This window comes from Podarcis pityusensis (genome assembly GCF_964106645.2).
Source record: "Podarcis pityusensis genome assembly, chromosome: 12".
Lineage (NCBI taxonomy): Eukaryota > Metazoa > Chordata > Lepidosauria > Squamata > Lacertidae > Podarcis > Podarcis pityusensis.
This window is the reverse complement of record NC_138037.1, coordinates 13126654-13147724: the sequence shown is the minus strand read 5'-3', so window position 1 is coordinate 13147724 and position 21071 is coordinate 13126654. Positions and strand designations below refer to the sequence as shown.

General features: G+C 42.5%; 1 protein-coding gene and 1 long non-coding RNA gene across 2 annotated transcripts in view; both read left to right on the top strand.

Annotated features, from left to right (window-relative positions):
- LOC308459222 overlaps positions 1-4252 on the top strand; it is a 50564-nt gene extending 46312 nt beyond the window's left edge. The window contains exon 3 of the long non-coding RNA XR_013977918.1: positions 3561-4252. This is a non-coding gene — a long non-coding RNA (uncharacterized lncRNA). The remainder of the gene's footprint in view (positions 1-3560) is intronic.
- A 466-nt stretch (positions 4253-4718) lies between these two features.
- The window catches only part of LMBR1 (limb development membrane protein 1), a 64487-nt gene continuing 48134 nt past the window's right edge, over positions 4719-21071 (top strand). Inside the window, exon 1 of the mRNA XM_080974178.1 lies at positions 4719-5043. Within this exon, the coding sequence (XP_080830304.1) occupies positions 4981-5043 (63 nt within the window). The 5' untranslated portion in view covers positions 4719-4980. The remainder of the gene's footprint in view (positions 5044-21071) is intronic.

The window sequence follows — 21071 nt, the reverse complement described above, 5'->3', positions numbered from 1 at the left end:
GATAATTAATCAATCATTTTATTTGTATGTGCCTTTCCAAAGTTAAAACCATGCTCAAGGCAGCTTATATTAAAAAATTACGCAACTACAAACATAAGAAAAGTAGTAATAAATAATAAACAAAACATTGAAAAGTATACAACCAAATTGAACAATTGCCACATAAATAATAAAAAATTAACATCAACAACAGCAATGCCTCCCTCTAAACAATACCCCAGGCCAAGAGTCTGTTCAGCAGCCTCAGCTTTTGTAGCTGGAGTCAGTCAGGGTCCCACCCTCCCAAGGCAAGGAGCAGCTTTTTCAGGACTCACAACCAAGATCAGGCATAGGCAACCTCAGCCCTCCAGATGTTTTGGGACTACATCTCCCATCATTCCTAGCTAATAGGACCAGTGGTTAGGGATGGTGGGAGTTGTAGTCCCAAAACATCTGGAGGGCTGAGGTTGCCCATGCCTGACCAAGATGGTCTCTGTCCTTTTCAGCAGCCTTTTGTATGACCACAGGAGTACATACAGGGACACATTTAATATGAAAATATTACATATGGGTTCCATTTCTAATGGGTGTTTGAAAGGTCCCACATCTTTTTGCTATGGTTTGACGCATGTTTTACTTATTGATTACACTTCTATCTCCCCCTTCTCTAAAGAGCTCAAAGTGTGATACCTGGTTCTCCCACTCCCTCATTTAGCTTCACAACCAGCTTGTGGTCTAGGCTGAGAGATAGTGAATGGCCCAAGGTAAGCCACTGTCCTGCCTCACACCCAACATCCTCCTCCATAATGCTTTCCATGTTCCTGAAACTTAATAGTTACTATACAATTCCCCACCACACCCCAGTCTATTTTGCCTAATGAGTGTTACCTGGCAGGGCCAACCTAGCAAGACGCATTGCCCCTTCCCTCGCCTCATCCCTGCCCCTGCAACGGATATTAAAAGGACATTGGTCAACTATGAAATAAAACCTGTACACAAAGTTAGCTTTCCACGAACTTTAAACCGTTAGAATGGAATACATCCAATAACCCGGAAATTAGAGTGATTCAAGATGGACACTTCCCAGAATGGCTCACTCTGAAAAATCCATACTCCCACATTAAAAACATGTCAAGAAATACCCCAAGCTCATAAATTATTGGTCAAATGTTTTCAACAGATCTGCCCAGTAATTCACAGTGACTGCACTTCCTTAGATCACTCCCCTTTGCACTTTCAAAAGGATGTTATCTGTGATTTATATCATAATGTATTTCTATTGTGGCTGTTATTGATAGAGAGCAGGAGAACCATGGCATGCAATGGAAATCCAGAACAGTTCTGAAAAAAAAGAAAAGAAATACTGTTTCATGACACATACTAAAAACCTCACATTTTGCTGTACTTCCTGTGCATGTCATGGTGACTGCGGGGAATGGTATTGGCACTTCTACCTCCTCTTCCCTCCCCACTCTCAGAATCTGTTCCAAAGCGTTGGGGGGGTGGTGTTAAGGGGACAGGAGAAGAAGTTCCATTATGTGAGCAGAACTCTGCACAAGCAACGCTGACACCAAACTCTACATAAACATAATAGAAACACCGCCACCCGACCCCACCCCTATCCATCTTCCCTCTCTCCACCCCCCCTTTCTTTTTTCTTTTTCTTTTTTTTCCTTCTCCCCCTAATGCCTCAACAAATGAAATGGATTTGTAAAAATGTTACATGGAAAGAAAAAATACGAGGCACTACACTTCTGTAAAACAAGAAAATCCTTAATAAAAAAAAACAAAACAAAACAAACAAACAAACAAAAAAAACAAAAAAACTCTGCACATGGTTGGATTCAAGCTTAGATCTCTTTAGAACATTGCAGTTACAATTAACAGAGTACAGTGGTACCTCAGGTTACATCCGCTTCAGGTTACATCCACTTCAGTTTACAGACTCCGCTAACCCAGAAATAGTGCTTCAGGTTAAGAACTTTGCTTCAGGATGAGAACAGAAATCGTGCTACGGCAGCGTGGCAGCAGCAGGAGGCCCCATTAGCTAAAGTGGTGCTTCAGGTTAAGAACAGTTTCAGGTTAAGTACGGACCTCTGGAACGAATTAAGTACTTAACCTGAGGTACCACTGTATCTCCAGGCCATGTTTAATTCATGTGTGTACAGATCCATAACATGCATTTAATGAGAACAAACTGAACATGTCAGGGGACCTATGGTTCCTGGGAGGCGGCCTTCCAGAAAGAACATCACTGCAAGCAGGAGACCAGTCTGCTACCATCCATTGTCCAAAGCAGCAGCCACAGGGAGGTCGCTTTCACAATCTCTGCATGAATGAATGAATCAGTTGTCACTTGCCCTGGGACTGCACAAGAAAATAGAAAGGACATTCTGGCCCCATTCACCAGCCAAAGGAACAAAAGACATCCACTGCTACTCAAGCAAGAACACCAGCAAAGCTGCTTTTCTCCAGGCTGAAGATATACAACTTTTTCAGCCTTTCCTGATTTTGCTGGAATATTTGTTGTAGTGCTGATTCAGATGCTTCTTCCACTAGTGATGTGAACATGTATATTTGCAGAGATGATGAAGCCCAAATCCTCACATTTGTACAATATCCATCCATGCAGATTGGTTGATTCCCTGGGCTGGGCTGCTAAAGCATGAGAACACAATGAATAGCACACAGAAATCAGGCTGTTCTAAGAAATAAGAATATACATTTTAAATACAAGAATATACAATTTTTAGTGCAATTTTGGCAGATGGTATTTATTCTAGATGCAAACATCTAGCAAAAGTGAACTTGAAGATTTATAAGTGACCAATGAGTGAGAATGAATTAAAATAGATAAGTATAGATAGTTTGGGACAATGAATTGTTACCCTAGGAACAATGATTCTATTACTGAGTTAAATATCACGTTTTGACAGTTTTAACATTAACACATCCATGGTAGCAAAGTGTAACAAATATGAGCTAAATGAACTGTTTCAAATCATTTGTTAAATAGCCCTCAGCAGTGACTATCAAATCTATCAAAATACTGGTGATGTGTAATGGAAATGATGTCAGTACTTACAGTCTCTTTAAGTAAGTAATGCTATTACAGATGTACAGCTAAATAGGAACCAGCGTCATCTATCTGCTAAATGTAAAAATGATCACAGACCAACTGTGAGATTCTTAATTAATAATTCTTGTTGGATGGTTATCTAGTAACTGAAAATCAAAGCCAAAGTAATTAGGAACATAGGAAACTGCTGCATAACAAGACAGATCATTGGTCCATTTACCTCAATATTGTCAACACTGACTGGTAGCAGCTCTTCAGGGTTTCAGACGGGGATATTCCCACCTTACCTGGATATGTTGGGGATGAAACTTAGGACCTTATGCATCTTAAACTAGAAAGAGGGAGCAGCTTGGTTCATCCTCTCTATCTTGCAGCCATAAAGGAGTCTTCCTTCCTAATCTCTGTAAATGTGCCAAACTGCAAGCCCCTTGAATATCACCAAGTTGCTTTCAAATAATGAGAATGAAAAATACTGTTTTCATTTTGCTTTTCGGTTCCATAGGGGCCAACTATTCAGTCATAAGGAATATGGTTGATTTATTAGGGACACCGGCTGACAGAACTTGATAGACGCACGGCAATCAACACGTTAAGAATGCAGAGGGGTCAAGAGAGAGTTCTTAGTTACCCTTCTTCAGATGTGTCATTCCTACGGATGTGTCATTGCTGTTACTTAAAGATGGAACAGTTTTTTGGACTCTGGTTCAGACTAAGTGACTCACACTAAACAGTAGAAGCACCACTTACTGGACTGTACCATATTAGCCTGCAAGATGGGGGAAATACCCGAGTGTTCTTTTGGATATAAATTTCATATACAGTGGTACCTCGGGTTAAGAACTTAATTCGTTCTGGAGGTCTGTTCTTAACCTGAAACTGATCTTAACCTGAAGCACCACTTTAGCTAATGGGGCCTCCTGCTGCCGCTGCACGATTTCTGTTCTTATCCTGAAGCAAAGTTCTTAACCCGAGGTAATATTTCTGGGTTAGTGGAGTCTGTAACCTGAAGCATATGTAACCTGAGGTACCACTGTACTGTACATGGAAAGCTAGAACATCGGGGAGGGGGGGATCTTGTGCTACCTATGGATCCTGCCACTAGAGGCCGTCGCCTCACCTCAGAATCATAAAATTATAGAGTTGGAAGGGGACCCGAAGAGTCATCTAGTCCAGACAAACATAAATTTCCTGTACAGTACTGGGAATAAGCATGCACCTGCTGCGCTGTGGGCTTTCCGCTCTTAAGAACATCAGCGCCTGCGCCTCCTCGTGGAATAGCCACACTGGCTCCGCCTATTTCGAACCCCGCAAACCTTTGCCTAAGCCCCGCCTCACTTTGCATCTTTGGCTCCACCTCTACCCAATCTCTCTTCCTAAGTCAACAACTCCACAGCCTCGCCCACTCCCGCTGACAAGCTCCGCCCTCGAGAGGCGCGCGGGCGCTCTTCGCAGCTTTTGCTCGCGCGCCTCTCTCCTTGCAACGCAGAAGAGGCGGCGGTAGCCACACCCCCGCCGCTTAAGCCCCGCCCTCCTCCTCGAGCGCCGCGGTCGCGGAGGCCCTGCCCCCTGCCCGCCCTTCGCGCGGGCGGGCCCCCGCCTTGTCCGCGCAGGCGCAGCCTCACCCTTGAGCGAGGTACCCCCTCAGAGAGGTTGTCCGATCCGCCCCCCTCAGCCGCAGGACGGTGTGTGACAGACCCCGAGGGAGCGAGGAGGCGGCGGCGGCGCGCGTCGTTAAGTGTCGCGTCGTGCCCGCGCCTCACGCCCGCCCCCTCCGCCCTCTTTCCCTCACCCGCTCCCCCCCAGGTGTCAGGGGCATCCGCCGCCGCCCCCTGCCATGGTCCCCCGCCCGTCGCCCTGGAAGCAGGAGGAGCTGGGGCGGCGGCCGCCATTGCCTGAGGGGGCTGCGAGGCGGCGATGAGAGGATGGACGCGGACGAGGTGACCATCCGCGAGCAGAACTTCCACAGCCAAGTGCGGGAGTACACGGTGCGTAGCCGCCGGGAACCGAGGGCCCTTTCGGGGCTGCTGGCACCGCCTCCCTCGACGGCCCCCTCGCCTTCCCTCCGCAACCGCCCCCCACGGTTCTAACGTGTCGACCCCATTTGCTCTGCCCCCATCCCCCCCTCACGAAGGCCCGCCTACACCGCCCCCGCGTGCGGGGAGACGGCGCTGCGCTCTCGCTTTGCAAGCGGCGCCGAGCGGGCTCGTGTGTTTTGCACCTGCGTTTTATGCGCCCGGGCAGTTAGTAGACGCTGCTGCTGCTGGTGGTGGTGCTGCTGTTTTTTAAAAAAGGACTTCCCTTGTGGTTAAGTTGCACCCTCCTTTCTCGCCTTCCGCAAGTCACGCTTCGCCTTTCAGTTTAAAGAAACTCTTCCACGTTTTTCCCTATTTGTGTGCGTGTTGTCCCTACTGTCGCTGCTTAGGGACTAAAGCCAGGCTTTTAAGCATTATGTAGTACAGTAGTTGCGAAGGCAAAAATGTAATGAGACCATTAACTGCGTTGCACTTTTGTGCAGCTTTGGAAGTGTGTGGTCATAGTTTCTGTCTCCAAGGTGGATTGGCTTGAAGAGTTTCTACACCTGAGCAGGGTGTCTATTATTATTATTATTATTATTATTATTATTATTAGTTCTATAATTCTTTTGTTCCCACCGTAGGCAGAGGAGGTACAATAATAAATAGCACTTTACCACCCTTTAGCAGAATCATTGTTCTTAAGAGTCTGGGATGTCTCTGTAGACAGAGTTCTGGGTTTTGCTTATGTCAGGTACTTGCTGTAAGTTGGTTTTATGGTCTGTGACTTTAAAACAGCATTGTGTTACTGTATTTATTACTTGCTGTATATAACACCGGGATCCCTTTCAGGTGAAGAACAGTTTAGAAATATAATAAATACGTAAACAAACATGTCTGAAATATAATAAACAAACAAGGTAATGTGGGTCAAATGTGTTCATGGGATACCTTTGCACTCTATTGGGCATAAGTTATGTCGGTCAAATGTATTCATGGGACGCTCTTGCAGTGACCTTTCATTTCAGCATATAAAGTGTTGACTGACTGACACTTAGTTCACGAAGATCTTTTCACTTGGAAAAGCTTATGCTCGTATGACTGCCCACAGTATGGGTATACAGGGTAGAGAAAAAACCTTTACAGCCAGTATAAGTGGTATGTATCATACATTCCTGCAGGAGAGTGTCTTCCTCATTCTCATATAACCCTCTCCCCAAACACAGCCCATACCAAGTACGGCAGCTGTATTGACTGTATCACACACACTGTAGCTGTACTCTCTAGTTCTGATTCTCAGTACCCGTAAGTATATACTTACTGCTTGATTGTAATAAAACTTCTCAGTGGTTTCATTAGTTTCGTTAGTACTAATTTCTGAGTAAAATTGAAGCATTCAAAGTTCAGTCCATCACCTTTTGCACAAGTGATGTGTTTTTGATGTATCCAGCTATCCACTGCTTTTACCTCCTGTGCTGAATGTGGGAGTACATTCTACAAAGAAGCTTATGCCATTCTGATTTGCATATAAAGTGCTTCCCAGCTCCAGATCATAATCCAAACCTTAACCCAAGCCTGGAAGTTTATGGTGTCACCACAGCCCTTCTATAAATACCATGTACTACTTTTGCATATCATGTACTGAGCAGGTGTGCAGGATTGTTGCATATACAGTAGTACCTCGGGTTACAGACACTTCAGGTTACAGACGTCGCTAACCCAGAAATAGTACCTCGGGTTAAGAAGTTTGCTTCAGGATGAGAACAGAAACTGTGCGGCGGCAGCAGGAGGCCCCATTAGCTAAAGTGGTACCTCAGGTCAAGAACAGTTTCAGGTTACGAACGGGCCTCCAGAATGAATTAAGTTCTTAACCCGAGGTACCACTGTATTTCCATCTTCTAGAACAGATGGGAAGCCTCAGGCCTCGGGTGCAAATGTGACCCTCCAGGCCTCATTGTTTGGCCACTGGGACTTTCCACAGGTCATGCTCCTCATCAGCTTTTTACTGACTGGAATGTGTCCTTGAACTGGGATAATGTTTCTTAATTGCCAGAGTAAAGTGTGGAGAGATGTATGTGCATAAAGAAACACCCTACTTTTTGTGTGTGGTCATGCCTATTGTTCCACCCAGTTCTGTCTTTAGTCCCACCTAAACTGGCATGCCACTCCCATAAGGTTGCCAATGGGGGAATATAGCCCTCATGCTGAAAAAGATTCCCCACACATTTATAGATGAATCTCTAGAGGTCATGTTGTTTGCAATTGACTCCCATCATCTTTTGGGGGAAAAAGTTGTACCTCACTTTGCCCCCAAAGGAGCTCAAAAAGTGCATGGATTCCCCACCCCACTATACTTCATAACAACCCTGTGAAGTAGGTTAGGGTAATGGGTTTAAGGTTACCAAGTGAATTTCATGGTCGAATCTTTCTAATGCTGACACACACTGTTGAACCTGTGCCAGTCAAGTACAAGAGTACATCATTTGTCTAGCCTCTCCACATCAGTCCTGTATTAGCCAACTGCCTCGTACGTGTTATGTACTTTGTGACTCTGTACCCACTAATGTTTTGCTTTTCCCCACATCATACTAAATACTATTCTCACAGCATTCTTCCCCAACCTGTTGTCCGCCTCCCCAGCTTTGCATAGTTTCATGCTGGGTACATTCAGAGATACATAACTGTCTGTATGGCCTCTTCGGAGTTGTCCACTTTGGTTCTATAACATCTCCCCACCCCCACAAATACAAAAGTGAATCTGCATGTCTTCCCATGAAGGGATGTGCCAATTTAATACTGAAAAGTTGGATGTGTGAGTAAATTGTACTCCTGCTTATTTAATGCCTGATGCCACCTTAAATTGTTGTGCTGTAAGGCATGCCCTCCATCCCATTATTCAATACCCCCCAGTGTAATATTTTACATTTCTCTCTCCTTCGGCTGATTTTAATGTTAGATAAAGACAGTACTTAAAACCACCATGTTGCTTTGTAAATTCCATAGGCAAGTATGGGGTAGCTTGTTGCGTTCCTTCTTTCCTTACACACGTCTTTCACACTTTCTCCAGACTGAGCATGGCATGCATCAGAATGAGGGAATATGTGGTTAACACCTCAGTGTCACAGGACTACGTCATCTCCTCTACACAATACTTTTGGTAATGGATTTTATAGTTGCTCAGCCTGTGTTAAATGCTGTTCTTAACCAGAAATAGAATATATAGTCTTTCTCTAGGAATGTTATGGTATACTTCCCCCAAACTGTGTTTTCAGTTTTGGCCTCTAATTTTTTATTGAAAAAACTGTAACAGGTTAGATAAAATTAGTGTTCTTGGAAGCTTTTTGTAACCTGGCATACTTCCTTAATTGCTTTTTTACACTACACTATTCCCGGAATCAGGCTGGTTCCTGTGGCCTGGGACACATTGTTCATTTAATGCATGGAGAATCCTGCCTTTCAGAGTAGGAGCAGACCAGATTGTTTAGCTTGTTGGTTTTGATTATAGTGACCCTTCTTGTTTTGCTTGTTTTATTAGATCAAGGTGTGAACAACTGAGGGTCTGTTCTCATTTCTGAGGATTTGTTATTTTCAGCTTTGGTCTTTTATAAAACCTTTTTTTTCTCTTCAGTTGTAAGCTGATATTTTCAGTAAAGTGAATTTTAAGCCCTTCTCAGAAATTGCAGCCCACACATAGCACAGCAACACTTCTGTGTTGTGCAAAAGTTGCATAATAACTAATACTTTAAGTTAGCCTTCTGCTTTTTTCATAATTCTCAGCAGTATCTTTTTACTGTTGGTCCAATTCTCCTGGTGCTAGGAACCTAGTTTGCATTTTGAATAGCTACAAATTTAGTTTGTGAAAGTGGACTTGGCAGTCATACCATCCTTTGTTCTTCAGACCGCACAAACGTACAACAAATTTACCAAAGAATAATACAGTAGTCAGTTTCTTGTACCCATGTCATCATGCCATCATTGTTTGGATTCAGCTTCAGATAGCTTGCCTCACCTTGCTTCATTGAGACTCTGAATAATAGATTAATCAGACTCAAAATACAGATAAACATCAAACAAATTGTAACATTTTCTTAGCAATATATGAGAAAATGGACTTTCTGGAAGTGAAATTGCACCATGGGTATCTTCACTTCCTTTCTATTGAATTATAAAACTCCAGTGTGGAATTTCTTTTTATAACATCCTTTTCAGTCTTTGAAGTGATAGCATTCAGGGTAAATGATGGTTGAGATGCACCAAATATGCCAACTTAGCATTTTTAAAGGCTACATGTTTATAAATAATGCACGATACATTTTCCAGAAATGAGATGACTTGCAGTTTAGAAAGTTTGTTGACTGATTCATTGAGATCACAACTCAATGGAAAGAAAAGAGTTCTAGAATTGTAGAGTTGGAAGGGATCCTGAGGGTCATCTAGTCCACCCCCTGCAATGCAGGAATCTCAACTTTGCAATCCCCATCCAATTGAAACCATATCAGACCCTGCTTAGCTTTACAAATGTGCCAGCAGCTTTATTGCTTCAGTTTTAATATGTTGATTGATGGCCAGTGATCAAAAGACATAACTTTTCTGGTTGCCTTGCACCAGACTCCTATGACCCTCTCAATGCTAAATGCATATACAGTGGTACCTCAGGTTAAGTACTTAATTCATGGGTGGATATTGTACAAATGTGAGGATTTGGGCTTCATCATCTCTGCAAATATACATGTTTACATCACTAGTGGAAGAAGCATCTGAATCAGCACTACAACAAATATTCCAACAAAATCAGGAAAAGCTGAAAAAGTTGGATATCTTCAGCCTGGAGAGAAGCAGCTTTGCTGGTGTTCTTGCTTGAGTAGCAGTGGATGTCTTTTGTTCCTTTGGCTGGTGAATGGGGCCAGAATGTCCTTTCTATTTTCTTGTGCAGTCCCAGGGCAAGTGACAACTGATTCATTCATTCATGCAGAGATTGTGAAAGTGACCTCCCTGTGGCTGCTGCTTTGGACAATGGATGGTGGCAGACTGGTCTCCTGCTTGCAGTGATGTTCTTTCTGGAAGGCAGCCTCCCAGGAACCATAGGTCCCCTGACATGTTCAGTTTGTTCTCATTAAATGCATGTTATGGATCTGTACACACATGAATTAAACATGGCCTGGAGATACAGTGGTACCTCAGGTTAAGTACTTAATTCGTTCCAGAGGTCCGTACTTAACCTGAAACTGTTCTTAACCTGAAGCACCACTTTAGCTAATGGGGCCTCCTGCTGCTGCCGCGCTGCCGGAGCACGATTTCTGTTCTCATCCTAAAGCAAAGTTCTTAACCTGAGGTACTATTTCTGGGTTAGCGGAGTCTGTAACCTGAAGCGAATGTAACCTGAGGTACTGCTGTATATCCCTCCAGAAGCTCCCAGACCATGGTAACAGTTCTAAGGAGAACCTAGTTGAACAAATGTGAATGATATTAAATTTACAGTTTTGGTGATTTGTGTGTAGAATTTAGGGTTTTCGTGCAAAAGTTTAAAGGACTACTCATGGTGCTATTGTTTCATGAAAATCTTAAATATAAATCCTTAATTAGTTTTCTGGAAAATCTGGAAAATAATTGAAACAATTATTAAATACTGTTTTTTCATCCTCAGTGCTTGTTTACTGTCTAAGTAAATGGCATTCATTCTGCTGTATTGAGTGAAATTCCCTGGTATAAATTAGATCCTCTGGGTATTTTTTCCATGTAGGTGTGTTAAATAGAATATGCTGCATTGAGAGAAAGGTAATTTATGGTTGTTAATTCATGGTTTCTCTCAATCCCTTCCCAGAGTTCATTTGTCTACTATGGTGGGAGTGACTACTTTTGTCTAAGAACTAATTATGTATGGCAGTTTTTAGTTTCCTATTCCAGTTAGAGAACAAATTTGTATAGATGAAGAACATTAACTTGGCTCCTAAGCTGCTCCTCTATTCACGTAAGGGGGAGATATCAGCCAACTCCCCCCTCTATCCACACCCATGTGCACAATATTGTACACCATTCCCAAGGGTCTCCAAACCCAGGAGAAGATTATTGGGTACTGCAGAAGGTAGGGGGAAGTGAGAAATCCCTCTTCCATGAATATTAATTTTGTTCTGTTCACAGGTGAAGGGTTGTATTTATGGCCCCTCCTTCATTCCAGATACAGTAACTGCAGTAGAAAAGTCAACGGTTGCATTGATAAGTGTTCCAAGAGATGAAGGGGGGGGGGCATGGATTTGGTTTCACCTGCTCCTACTCACTCCCATTTCTCTGCTGAAGGTACCGTATTTTTTGCACCATAGGACGCACCGGACAATAGGACGCACTTTGTTTTAGAGGGGGGAGAACAAGAAAAAAAAATTCCCCTCTCTGCCCAGCGCCCCTTCAGTGAAGCAGCAGGAGGCGCTGCACAGAGAGGGGGAGAACTTTCCCCCTCTTGTTTTCCCGCTCTAAAACAAGGTGCCATTTAAGGTGCGTTCAGGCGGCTACCTTGGAAGCCTGGAGAGCGAGAGGGGTCGGTGTGCACTGACCCCTCTCGCTCTCCAGGCTTCAGGTTCCTTTCGACCTGCTCTTTGGGGCTGGCGGGGGGAAGCCCACCACCAGCCCCAAAGAGCAGGTCAGGGAGCAGCGGAAAGGCGCAGCGGAGAGGCTCCTGCCATAGCCGCGCGTCACCTCTCCAGCCGGGAGAGGGTCGCAGGGCTATGGCTTCTTTAGCCCCGCGCGCGCTCTCCCGGCTGGAGAGGTGACGCGGGGCTGTAGAGGCTCCTGCCATAGCCGCGCGTCACCTCTCCAGCCAGGAGAGGGTCGCGGGGGGCTGCTTTAGCCTTGCGCGCGCTCTCCTGGCTGGGGATGTGACGCGCGGCTATAGAGGCTCCTGCCATAGCCGCGCGTCACCTCTCCAGCCGGGAGAGGGTCGCGGGGCTATGGCATCTTCGCTCCATAGGACGCACACACATTTCCCCTTCATTTTCTGATAATAGAACCCCAGAATTGTAGAGTTGGAATTGACCACAAGGGTCATCTAGTCCAAACCCCTGCGATGCAAGAATATTTTGCCCAATGCATGGCTCAAACCCACAACCCTGAAATTAAGAGTCTTATGCTCTACTGGCTGAGCTATCAGGTTGTGTGCTTACAGTTAGATTGGATCCAGTGTTGTATGTGGCTTCTAAGAATTAAGGGAAAATGTGGGTACTCAATCACATATATTTGTGATTTGGCTGCTGCCATTTGTTCTTAGTTTTTCCACACAAACTACCAATCAATATCTGTCTTTTAAGTAATTTTTCAATGTCTCCTTGGAGATGCTATTTTTTCTTTGACTGGGTTTGTTCCTACTGTTAGACCATAGTTTAAAATAAATTAATGTGCACAAGTGCTCTTCTCCTACTCTGCTCTTTACTGTGCCAATGTGGGAGAGGAAACATGCCCAAACCAATACAGAACCTGGCTTGTTGTGAAGTGTGAACCTGGGCTCACAGATTTGTTTTCTTTCCAGACAAACCATGAATGGAAGCCAAGTATCAACGTGAATGTGTTAATGTTACAAGAATGTGATAATGTTAGGATTGAAGGCTTTTTCTCTTCTCACTATAACTCTTGATTAATTGGCCTACCTGGCATGTTGCTGAGAATCTTCTAAAGAACAGTACAATTGGTCCTTTATTTGACCTGTAGGACTTGCATCACAGACAGTTGTTTTCCTGAGAAGCTAAAAATGGATAGAAATTTATTCAGCTGAGTTCAAGGTGAAATGTATTCTCTTTCTGTGTGAATGTTGACCAGAGTGGGTTTGAACTGTTCAGTCATCATTGTTAAATTTTTCCTCTGGTTACTTAAAGCCACAACAGCAGGCATGTTAGTATTGCAGTGCCTGTTTCACACACTTATAAATCCGCATTTATTTTTGGATTTTGGTAGTTGGAAGTTGAGTGAATCCTGGTGGACCATGCCTCCCCATGCCTGCTGGGCCAAATTTGGCAGGCAGGTGGGGTTACTATAGTCACTATAACAGCAGGTGATGCACTTTGTAGCCCCAGTTGTTGGGACTTCAAAGAGCGGTGTGGGCTGTTTGCAAAAGGGCTTTTAAACAGCCTACACTGAAACTGTGTCACGTTTGTTGTCAAATGTTGGTTATATGGGCATGTTTGCCCAAATGAGGAGGCTTCATAGACTAATCCATGGATTGTTGAAATTTGATAGTTTAAAATTATTATTCAGTATTGTCAGTGAATGTAGCAATGTAATACAGTCCTAATGTTTTGAGGTTGGATGTGGGAATTCTGTTGGCCAGGCAAGAATTTGAATGGTTCCCCAGAATCCAGATGCCTGCTCAGCTAATAAACTTGTTCTATGGTCTTTGGGAAACATCAAGTTTTTCAGCATTTATTCTTTTTTGCAAATAGTTTTGCAAGTATTTGGTAAAATGGTACGATCTACAATAACTAGAGAAAACTCAGAGTCTTGTTTTATTATTTGTACCTCATACTTTTCTCATGGGGTTAACTGTGAATTTATTATTAATTAAATTTATTAATTCAGAGGTTTTCAACCTTTTAGAGTCCACGGCTCCCTAGACCAACTACATTCTTTCTGTAGCATCCCTGTGGGGCTCAGGAGTACATTTATGTCATCCCTTGCCTGCAGAGCTGGCAGCCTCTCATCCTTTTTCAAACATCCTCCCTGTGGAGTGTTCCCTCAGCCTCCTGATGCCCCTCTCTTCTCTTTGGGAGTCCTCCAGGCAGCTGCTGCTGCTCTCTCTGGTCTCTGAGCTGCCCCCACCCCACCCTAAAGAGAGCTGCCTCCTACAGGCACCATTCCTTTGCAGAGCTTATAGCCAGGGCTGCTGCAGTAAACAGCTGTGCAAGCTTGGGGTAGGTAGAGATGTGAGAGGGCATCAGAGGAGGGAGGGAAGGAAAGAGGGACAGAGGCTAGTGTTGCCCGTGGCAGCCCTGACCATCATTCAAGGCACCCCAGGGTGCCATGGCACACTGGTTGAAAACCACTGAATGAATTAAATTTCTATACCACCCTTATTCTGAGAATCACATGGGTGCTTTACCATTAAAAAATGAAATATGTATCATAGTAACAAATAGAAACAACACACCTCCCAGTTTAAAAGGCCATGGATTGTTTATGTGGCCAAAGGCCTGAGAGAAGAGGAATGTTTTTGCCTGGTGCTTAATGATACACAACAAAGGTGCCAGGCGAGCCTTTGTCCTAATGTCACCAGTGCAACTTATGGCTGAGTGGGCATATGAACTTGCATCTCATGGACCAATCAGGGATGAGGAACCTCCAGCCTTCAGGTCAGTGTTGGCCCACCAGGCTTCCCCATTTGGCCCCCGAGTCCATTTTGGGCAAGTCACATTCACCTGCCCTCTACCTGACCTGACATCATACTGATAAAAATTGGGCTTGATCAAAGCCTGCTTTGAGCAGCTGCCAAAGTGCTTGACAGCCAGCTGGTTGTTGGGAGCCTTTGAAGCATTAAGCAGGAACCCAGCATTAAGCAGGATTGCTCTCCCGTCACATTAGCCTATGAGAAGAGGGAGTGATCTGCTTGGTTTTTGATTGTGGGTTGTTGATTTTTGCTTTTATCCAGTTGTGTTAGGAAGTAATATTCTGCTGTAAACAGAATAATATGTTTTTAGTAACTCCAAATCCTTCTGTTTGTGCTTATATTTTGTTCATAAAAACTTAATGCTAGTTTCTAATTTATTCTAAGGGGAGGAAAGCACTGGTTCTAATTTAATGCTTTTGTAGAGTATTATAAATCTGTCATATCAAAAGTATGAAAAATCAATACATTGGGATAAATTTTTATGAGTTATAACTCTTAGCTTTCATGAATATGCAGGTGTGTGGATGTAGTTCTATACTAAAGAATATCATGAATAATTTGATATATTGAGTTTTATTTATATAGTTTATTGTAAAAGTGCCACCTTGGAATTTTATTTATTTTATTTAACAAGATTTATATATTGCTTGATTATAAATAGAATCTCTAAGTGGTTTACAAACAGTAAAACACATTAAGTTCTCAAAAGTTTCAAACATGTATTCCAAACAATTTAAAATATAAATAAGATCAACTTAAGCTAAAAACATATTAACATGTGCCAACAACTTCTTTATTTTCAAATTTTCTTCTACATGCCTATGCCTAGAACAGTCAATGTAGAAGAAGAACATACACCTTTTTTACCTTCTAGCATGGGCAAGGAACCTTTTGACCCAACTGACCAGATCTTTCTCCATCCTCATTCCTGACTGGACAGGTGGGTTGTCCCTTCTGCAGTGCTTCCCAAGTGTCTGATAGCTAACCGGTTGTCAGGTGCCTGGGAACATCAGTGCAAGGGGCTTTGCAAGGGGAACTCTGTTGTACAGATGATTCAGACACACCATTAGGTGCCCCACACTTGACATCACATAAGATGTCAGGTGTGGGGCAGATGCGCATGGTTTGGGAAAACCGGCCTCGTGGATCAAATTAGGAAATATAGTACCCAAATTTGGCCCATTGGCAAGAGGTTCCTCACTCTTATTAAAGGTGTGTTACAAAAAGCAACAGAAGTGAACTTGATATTGTTGTGGATTTATCATACTGCCCTTCTGTTTTAATTGGGAACTTCATTTTTAAAACCAATAATAATAAGCTAAGGCTTGAGAGTATGGAAAGTACAGTCCTTTCAACATTCTTTTCTGAAGCAGTGAGATTGATATTATCTAGCCTCTTGTTCCTTCCTCTACAGTGGCAAGAATTTCAGAGATCAGTGTGATGGACCTGGGTTTTCTGAGGACATTGCTATGGGTGGATGATCTAGCAGGGTTAACAGACTTGACTTCTTTATGTTGTTATGCCAAGTAAACTTTGGCTTCCAGGCATTGAAAATTGAGGTAAAGAATGCTTCCACACTCAGAAGCTACATTTCATAGAATCATAGTTGGAAGGGATCTCAAGGGTTATCGAGTCCAACCCCATGCAGTGCAAGAATCTCAGCTAGATTCATCCAACCTCTAATTAAAAACCTGCAAGGAAGGAGAGTCCACCACATCTCATGGGAGCCTGTTCCACTTTTGAACAGCTCTTATTAACAGAAAGTTCTTCCTGATGTTTAGTCAGAATCTTCTTTCTTGTAACTTGAATACATTGGTTTGGGTCCTAGCCTTCAGAGCAGGAGAAAAAAGCATGCTCCATCTTCCATGTGACAGCCCTTTAGATGTTTGAAGATGGCTATCATATCTCTTCTCAGTCTCTTCTTTTCCAAGCTAAACATATCCAACTCCTTCAACCATTCCTCATAAGGCTTGGTTTCCAGACCCTTGACCAACTTTGTCGCCCTCCCATGCACACATTTCAGCTTGTCAATATCCTTCTCAGTAATCCTTATGACAACCCTATATGATAGGCCATCATTGTTGTTATACTACAGATGGGTTGGACTGAGAAATTCTTGAATGATACCATCATTCTTAAGGTCTTCCAGGCTCACCATTTCCCTAAGGAAGATGGATAACTATTGTCATATGGAATAAATTGTTGATGCTCTGTTCACCTCTTTAATTGTAATCAAAGCAGTTCATGGGCAAAGGCAACTGACAATATTATGCCCCCACTCCCATTTCCATTCTTTTTTAAAGCATTCCTGAGGCACCAAGGAATGCAAATAAAAAATAAATTTTGACTTGATATTCTTTGCAGAAGTCTGTGAGTGGCATATCTTTATTTATGATGCTTGAGATGGATCTGCGTGTAGCTATTAGTACTTTGTTTAGTTGCCAAATGGCCCTGAAGGACACAAGCATTTCCTTATGGGAACACTCTTGCATTAGAATCAGCCTGTTGCCACCTGCTGTATAGAAGAAAGATTGCTAATTGTAATTATATTCACTGCTTTCAATTTGGGAAACTGTTCTAAATTTTGTTATAAACCTTTTACTGTGGTTTACAGTTGTAATGCTTTGCAGACTCAACAGTAGTACCACTGAGAAAGATAGTTTAAGGAAGGCATTGCTGTCAATTCCATGTGTTTGTGTTGTATCATGAGTCCTAAGATAACCTACAAGATAACCAGTTTCTCTATCACTAAGCTTGGAAAATATTGGGAATTATTAAACATTGGGAATAATTAAAAGTTATTGTGAGGGATCCATGGTTATATTTGCATTTATGGCTGTGCTTTTTCGAGCACACGTGGAAGTGGTTTCACCTGTTTCAGCTTCTGCCCCCTTCATGCTGGTTTCAACCTCATGTGTTTCCATGCAGTCATCTATCCGCATACACATTCAGCATTTTTTGATAAACTTCCATTTTCCCTGACCACTAACCATGCTGGCTAGGAGTGATGGGAATTGTAGTTCAACAACACCTGGGGACCCAAGGTTGAAAAAGGCTGCACTATGGCCTTTCCAGGTTTACATGCAGTTCTGTATCAGCAGTTTGAAGATGGTGCACAAATGGCACCGCCAGTGTGGTGTAGTGGTTAAGAGCGATAGACTCGTAATCTGGGAAACCGGGTTCGCGTCTCCGCTCCTCCACATGCAGCTGCTGGGTGACCTTGGGCCAGTCACACTTCTTTGAAGTCTCTCAGCCCCACTCACCTCACAGAGTGTTTGCTGTGGGTGAGGAAGGGAAAGGAGAATGTTAGCCGCTTTGAGACTCCCTAGGGTAGTGATAAAGCGGGATATCAAATCCAAACTCTTCTTCATTTCCTGCTGCTTTTATTCAAGAGTTAATATACTTCAGGGCATTAATGTGGACTGCCTCTCACTTTTTGGTGTTTATTTGCTTGCTATGAGTTATTATAGCTTCTTGTCAGACCTGCATCATTTGACCTTTTTTTTGTATGTAGTATTTTGCTATTGTAGAACCATCTCTTGAGTTGGGGTTGGGGGAATCTAAGGAATGATTTAGGGCTGTAAAATCTCCCCCTGCCCCAGATTTTAGACCTTTTTTTAAAAAAAACCAACCTTTTAAGTACAGCATCTGATCACTAAGAAGTTCTAGAGCTTAAATTCAGTTACTTTTGCAAGTGATAGCCATGAGAAACGTTGGTCCTTGGACACAATATGCTTGGAATGTGATAATAACATTGCCAACCTTTCTTTGCCCTATTACAGAATATACTGTGTGTAAACTTCTAGGAATGGAGAGTGGTTAAATCACTAGAATGAAACATTGTATGTAAAACGACATGGCAGCTGCCAGTGCATTCTACTGACAGTTAATTTCACTTGTATCATTTTGTATTTTGGTTGTTGGAGTCTCAACCACTAGCCAAACAACAGAAAGATACTGTGCAAGTGAAATTAACTATCTATAGGATATGCTGGCAGCTGCCATCTCTTATGTATAATGTTTCATTCTAGGCGATTCATCTAACCACTCTAGTTCCTAGTGCCTTCATCTGCCCCCGCTGTAACAAAACATGTCCCTCCTGTATCGGTCTCTATAGCCACAGCAGATGCTGTAACCCTCCAATGGTTTGACTTCATCCCCAAAGGCACACTCTTCCATTGTCTCTCGAGACACATGGGTACCAACCATGTTGGTTAGTTGTAGATCACTGGATGAGGTTTAGCATGAGGAAGAGGTGAGGAAAGGATATACTTTTGATTATCCTCTAGCATCACCTGACAAATTGTTTATAGACCCATTTCCTACTCTATCCTAAAAATACACTTTGAAGATCACTGTGATGAAATTTTGGGCAGCTGCAGTTGGAAGTCATAAATTGATTGCATGTGCAAATCCCTGCATGACGTTAGGTGTTCTCTTAAAAAATGTGAACTACCTTTATTCTGGCTTTAAATCACACTGATTTAATTTGGAATATTAGATCTCTCGCTGTGGGTTGGAAGTACTGTTTCAGAATTAAATATGACCCTGCTTCCAGTCAAATTGAACTTGGCAAAGCAAGCCATAAGTGTTTTTGCATGAGAACGTAAGTGTTAGCCAATTAATTGTAGATAATGTATTTTAAAATAGTCTTTGCATAAACAACCCTCTAGTTTTTTCATTATCTCCTTCCTGAAACCCTGAGAATGGAGGATAATAGAAGCACTCTGCAGGGTTTTAATGACAAGTGCTGGGTAAGATGAGCTGAACCAGGAATGGGGTACTATATGCTGACAAGCGCTGGCCTGGAGAGTGCTGATGTGTCCAGTCATTTGATATAACTGGTTATTGGCATTTAGAGATAGCTAATTCGAGTGAAAGCACAGTGAATAAAGCCAGAGTCCAAAGAAACTGCAAATTAATATACTGTTCAGGTGCAATCCAGCTCAGATTAAGTCCTGACATATGCATGGGGGGAAGGGAATATTCTACTTCCATCCAAATATACAGTCAATCTTCTTTGGCGATCACTTATAGCTGAGTAAGATTGTCTTCCATGAATATGGTCTTAACGGTGTGTCCATAGGCAAGTGTGGAGACCAGTTCTGGATCCAGGTAGCAGTTGATCACTGCGAGGATTTGCCAAACGTGCCTTCCTCTTAGCTCATTTCTCCCTTTCATCCTGAGTTCATTCTTCTTCAAAGTGCATGATGCCTTTCAGTCAGTATTTAACGTGAAACTCAACTTTAAAGTTTAAATATATTTTTATGAATAGTTATTTTTGTTGTTTTATTAATATATTCTGCTTTTCTACTCAGACATTTAAGGCACAGTTGTTCCTTTGTACTTTTAGTATTATTATTAACTACTCTTCTTATATACGTAATGCCAAACCATGGTTTGGTGTTATTCCTAAACAAACATACTGACTACTAAACATGATTAATAGTAAAATGGAATTTGTGTATGTGAGGAGTGCAATCCTTTGGCCATTTGCTATCCATGGGCAACATTACATTGCACAGACATTCATTATTAGAGGAAATACTAACTTTCATGTTGCATTTTTCATCACATTTTGTATCGGAATGTTTCAGTTATGGTAAGAGTCAAGTGGGACCTGCAACAGAATGTTGCAGCGTAGAATATCCTATTCAACCACTGCAGCCATTCTTTCTTTGTAGACACTTGATTCCAGGGGCAGCCATCTGGTACCCTTCAGGTTCTGTGAGCTACAACTCCCATCATGCCTCATTGCTGACCCTGTTGTCTGAGGCTGGGAGTTGCAGTCCACAACAGCTGGAGGGCACCACATTGCCAATACTGTTGTATTCCATTCTCCTAGTTTCTATTAGTATGATGATGATTGTAAGATTTTTTTTAATGAAAAAGTTCAAGGTCTGACAGGATATAAAAGAATAAATCAGGTTAGAAAGATACATTGCCACTGATTTCCACTGATCACTCTGTTCAGTTGCCAGTCATTGTAAGAAGGAAGACATACAGTAGTAGTTGTTTCCCATGTAGCACAGATTGCAAACTTTATACTTTGTCCTTTGACATGAGATGTTTTGCGCAGCCCCACATTCTGGAGTATTTGCTCACTGGTAGGTAAGTGTACATAGGATTGCAAGCCTTAGTCAATTATCGGTTGAATTGGGGATTGGCATCCCATAAATTATGAATTTGAATAGTTGGGTTTTTAGTGTCAGATCGTGGGGCTACTACAGGAAGTGTAATGGTTTAAAACCTTTAATTAACTTTCCATTCATTTTGTTCCTACTTTATTTCTAACATTTCTGGCTTTGTTTTCCTGTATTATATTCTGGGTACAGTAGTTGTCTACATGTCAGTGGTTGAAAGAAATACAAATGATTAGTATAAAGTTCAATACCATTTTAATGCATAGTTTATTTTCTCACAAGCGTGATCCAGTAAAAAAATACCTAGACTTGTGCAATGAATTAGCAGACTTCGTGTGTTGCAGGAGTGCTGGAGTGCCATTATTGCATCCTACTGGTGTTCTGGGTTAGTTGCCAGATTAGATCTTCAAATGTATTGTGCAAGCAAAACAGAAGTTTGCTGGCATGCTCACTGGACAATAAGACTGGCAGTATTAATACACATTGTTCCTGAAAAA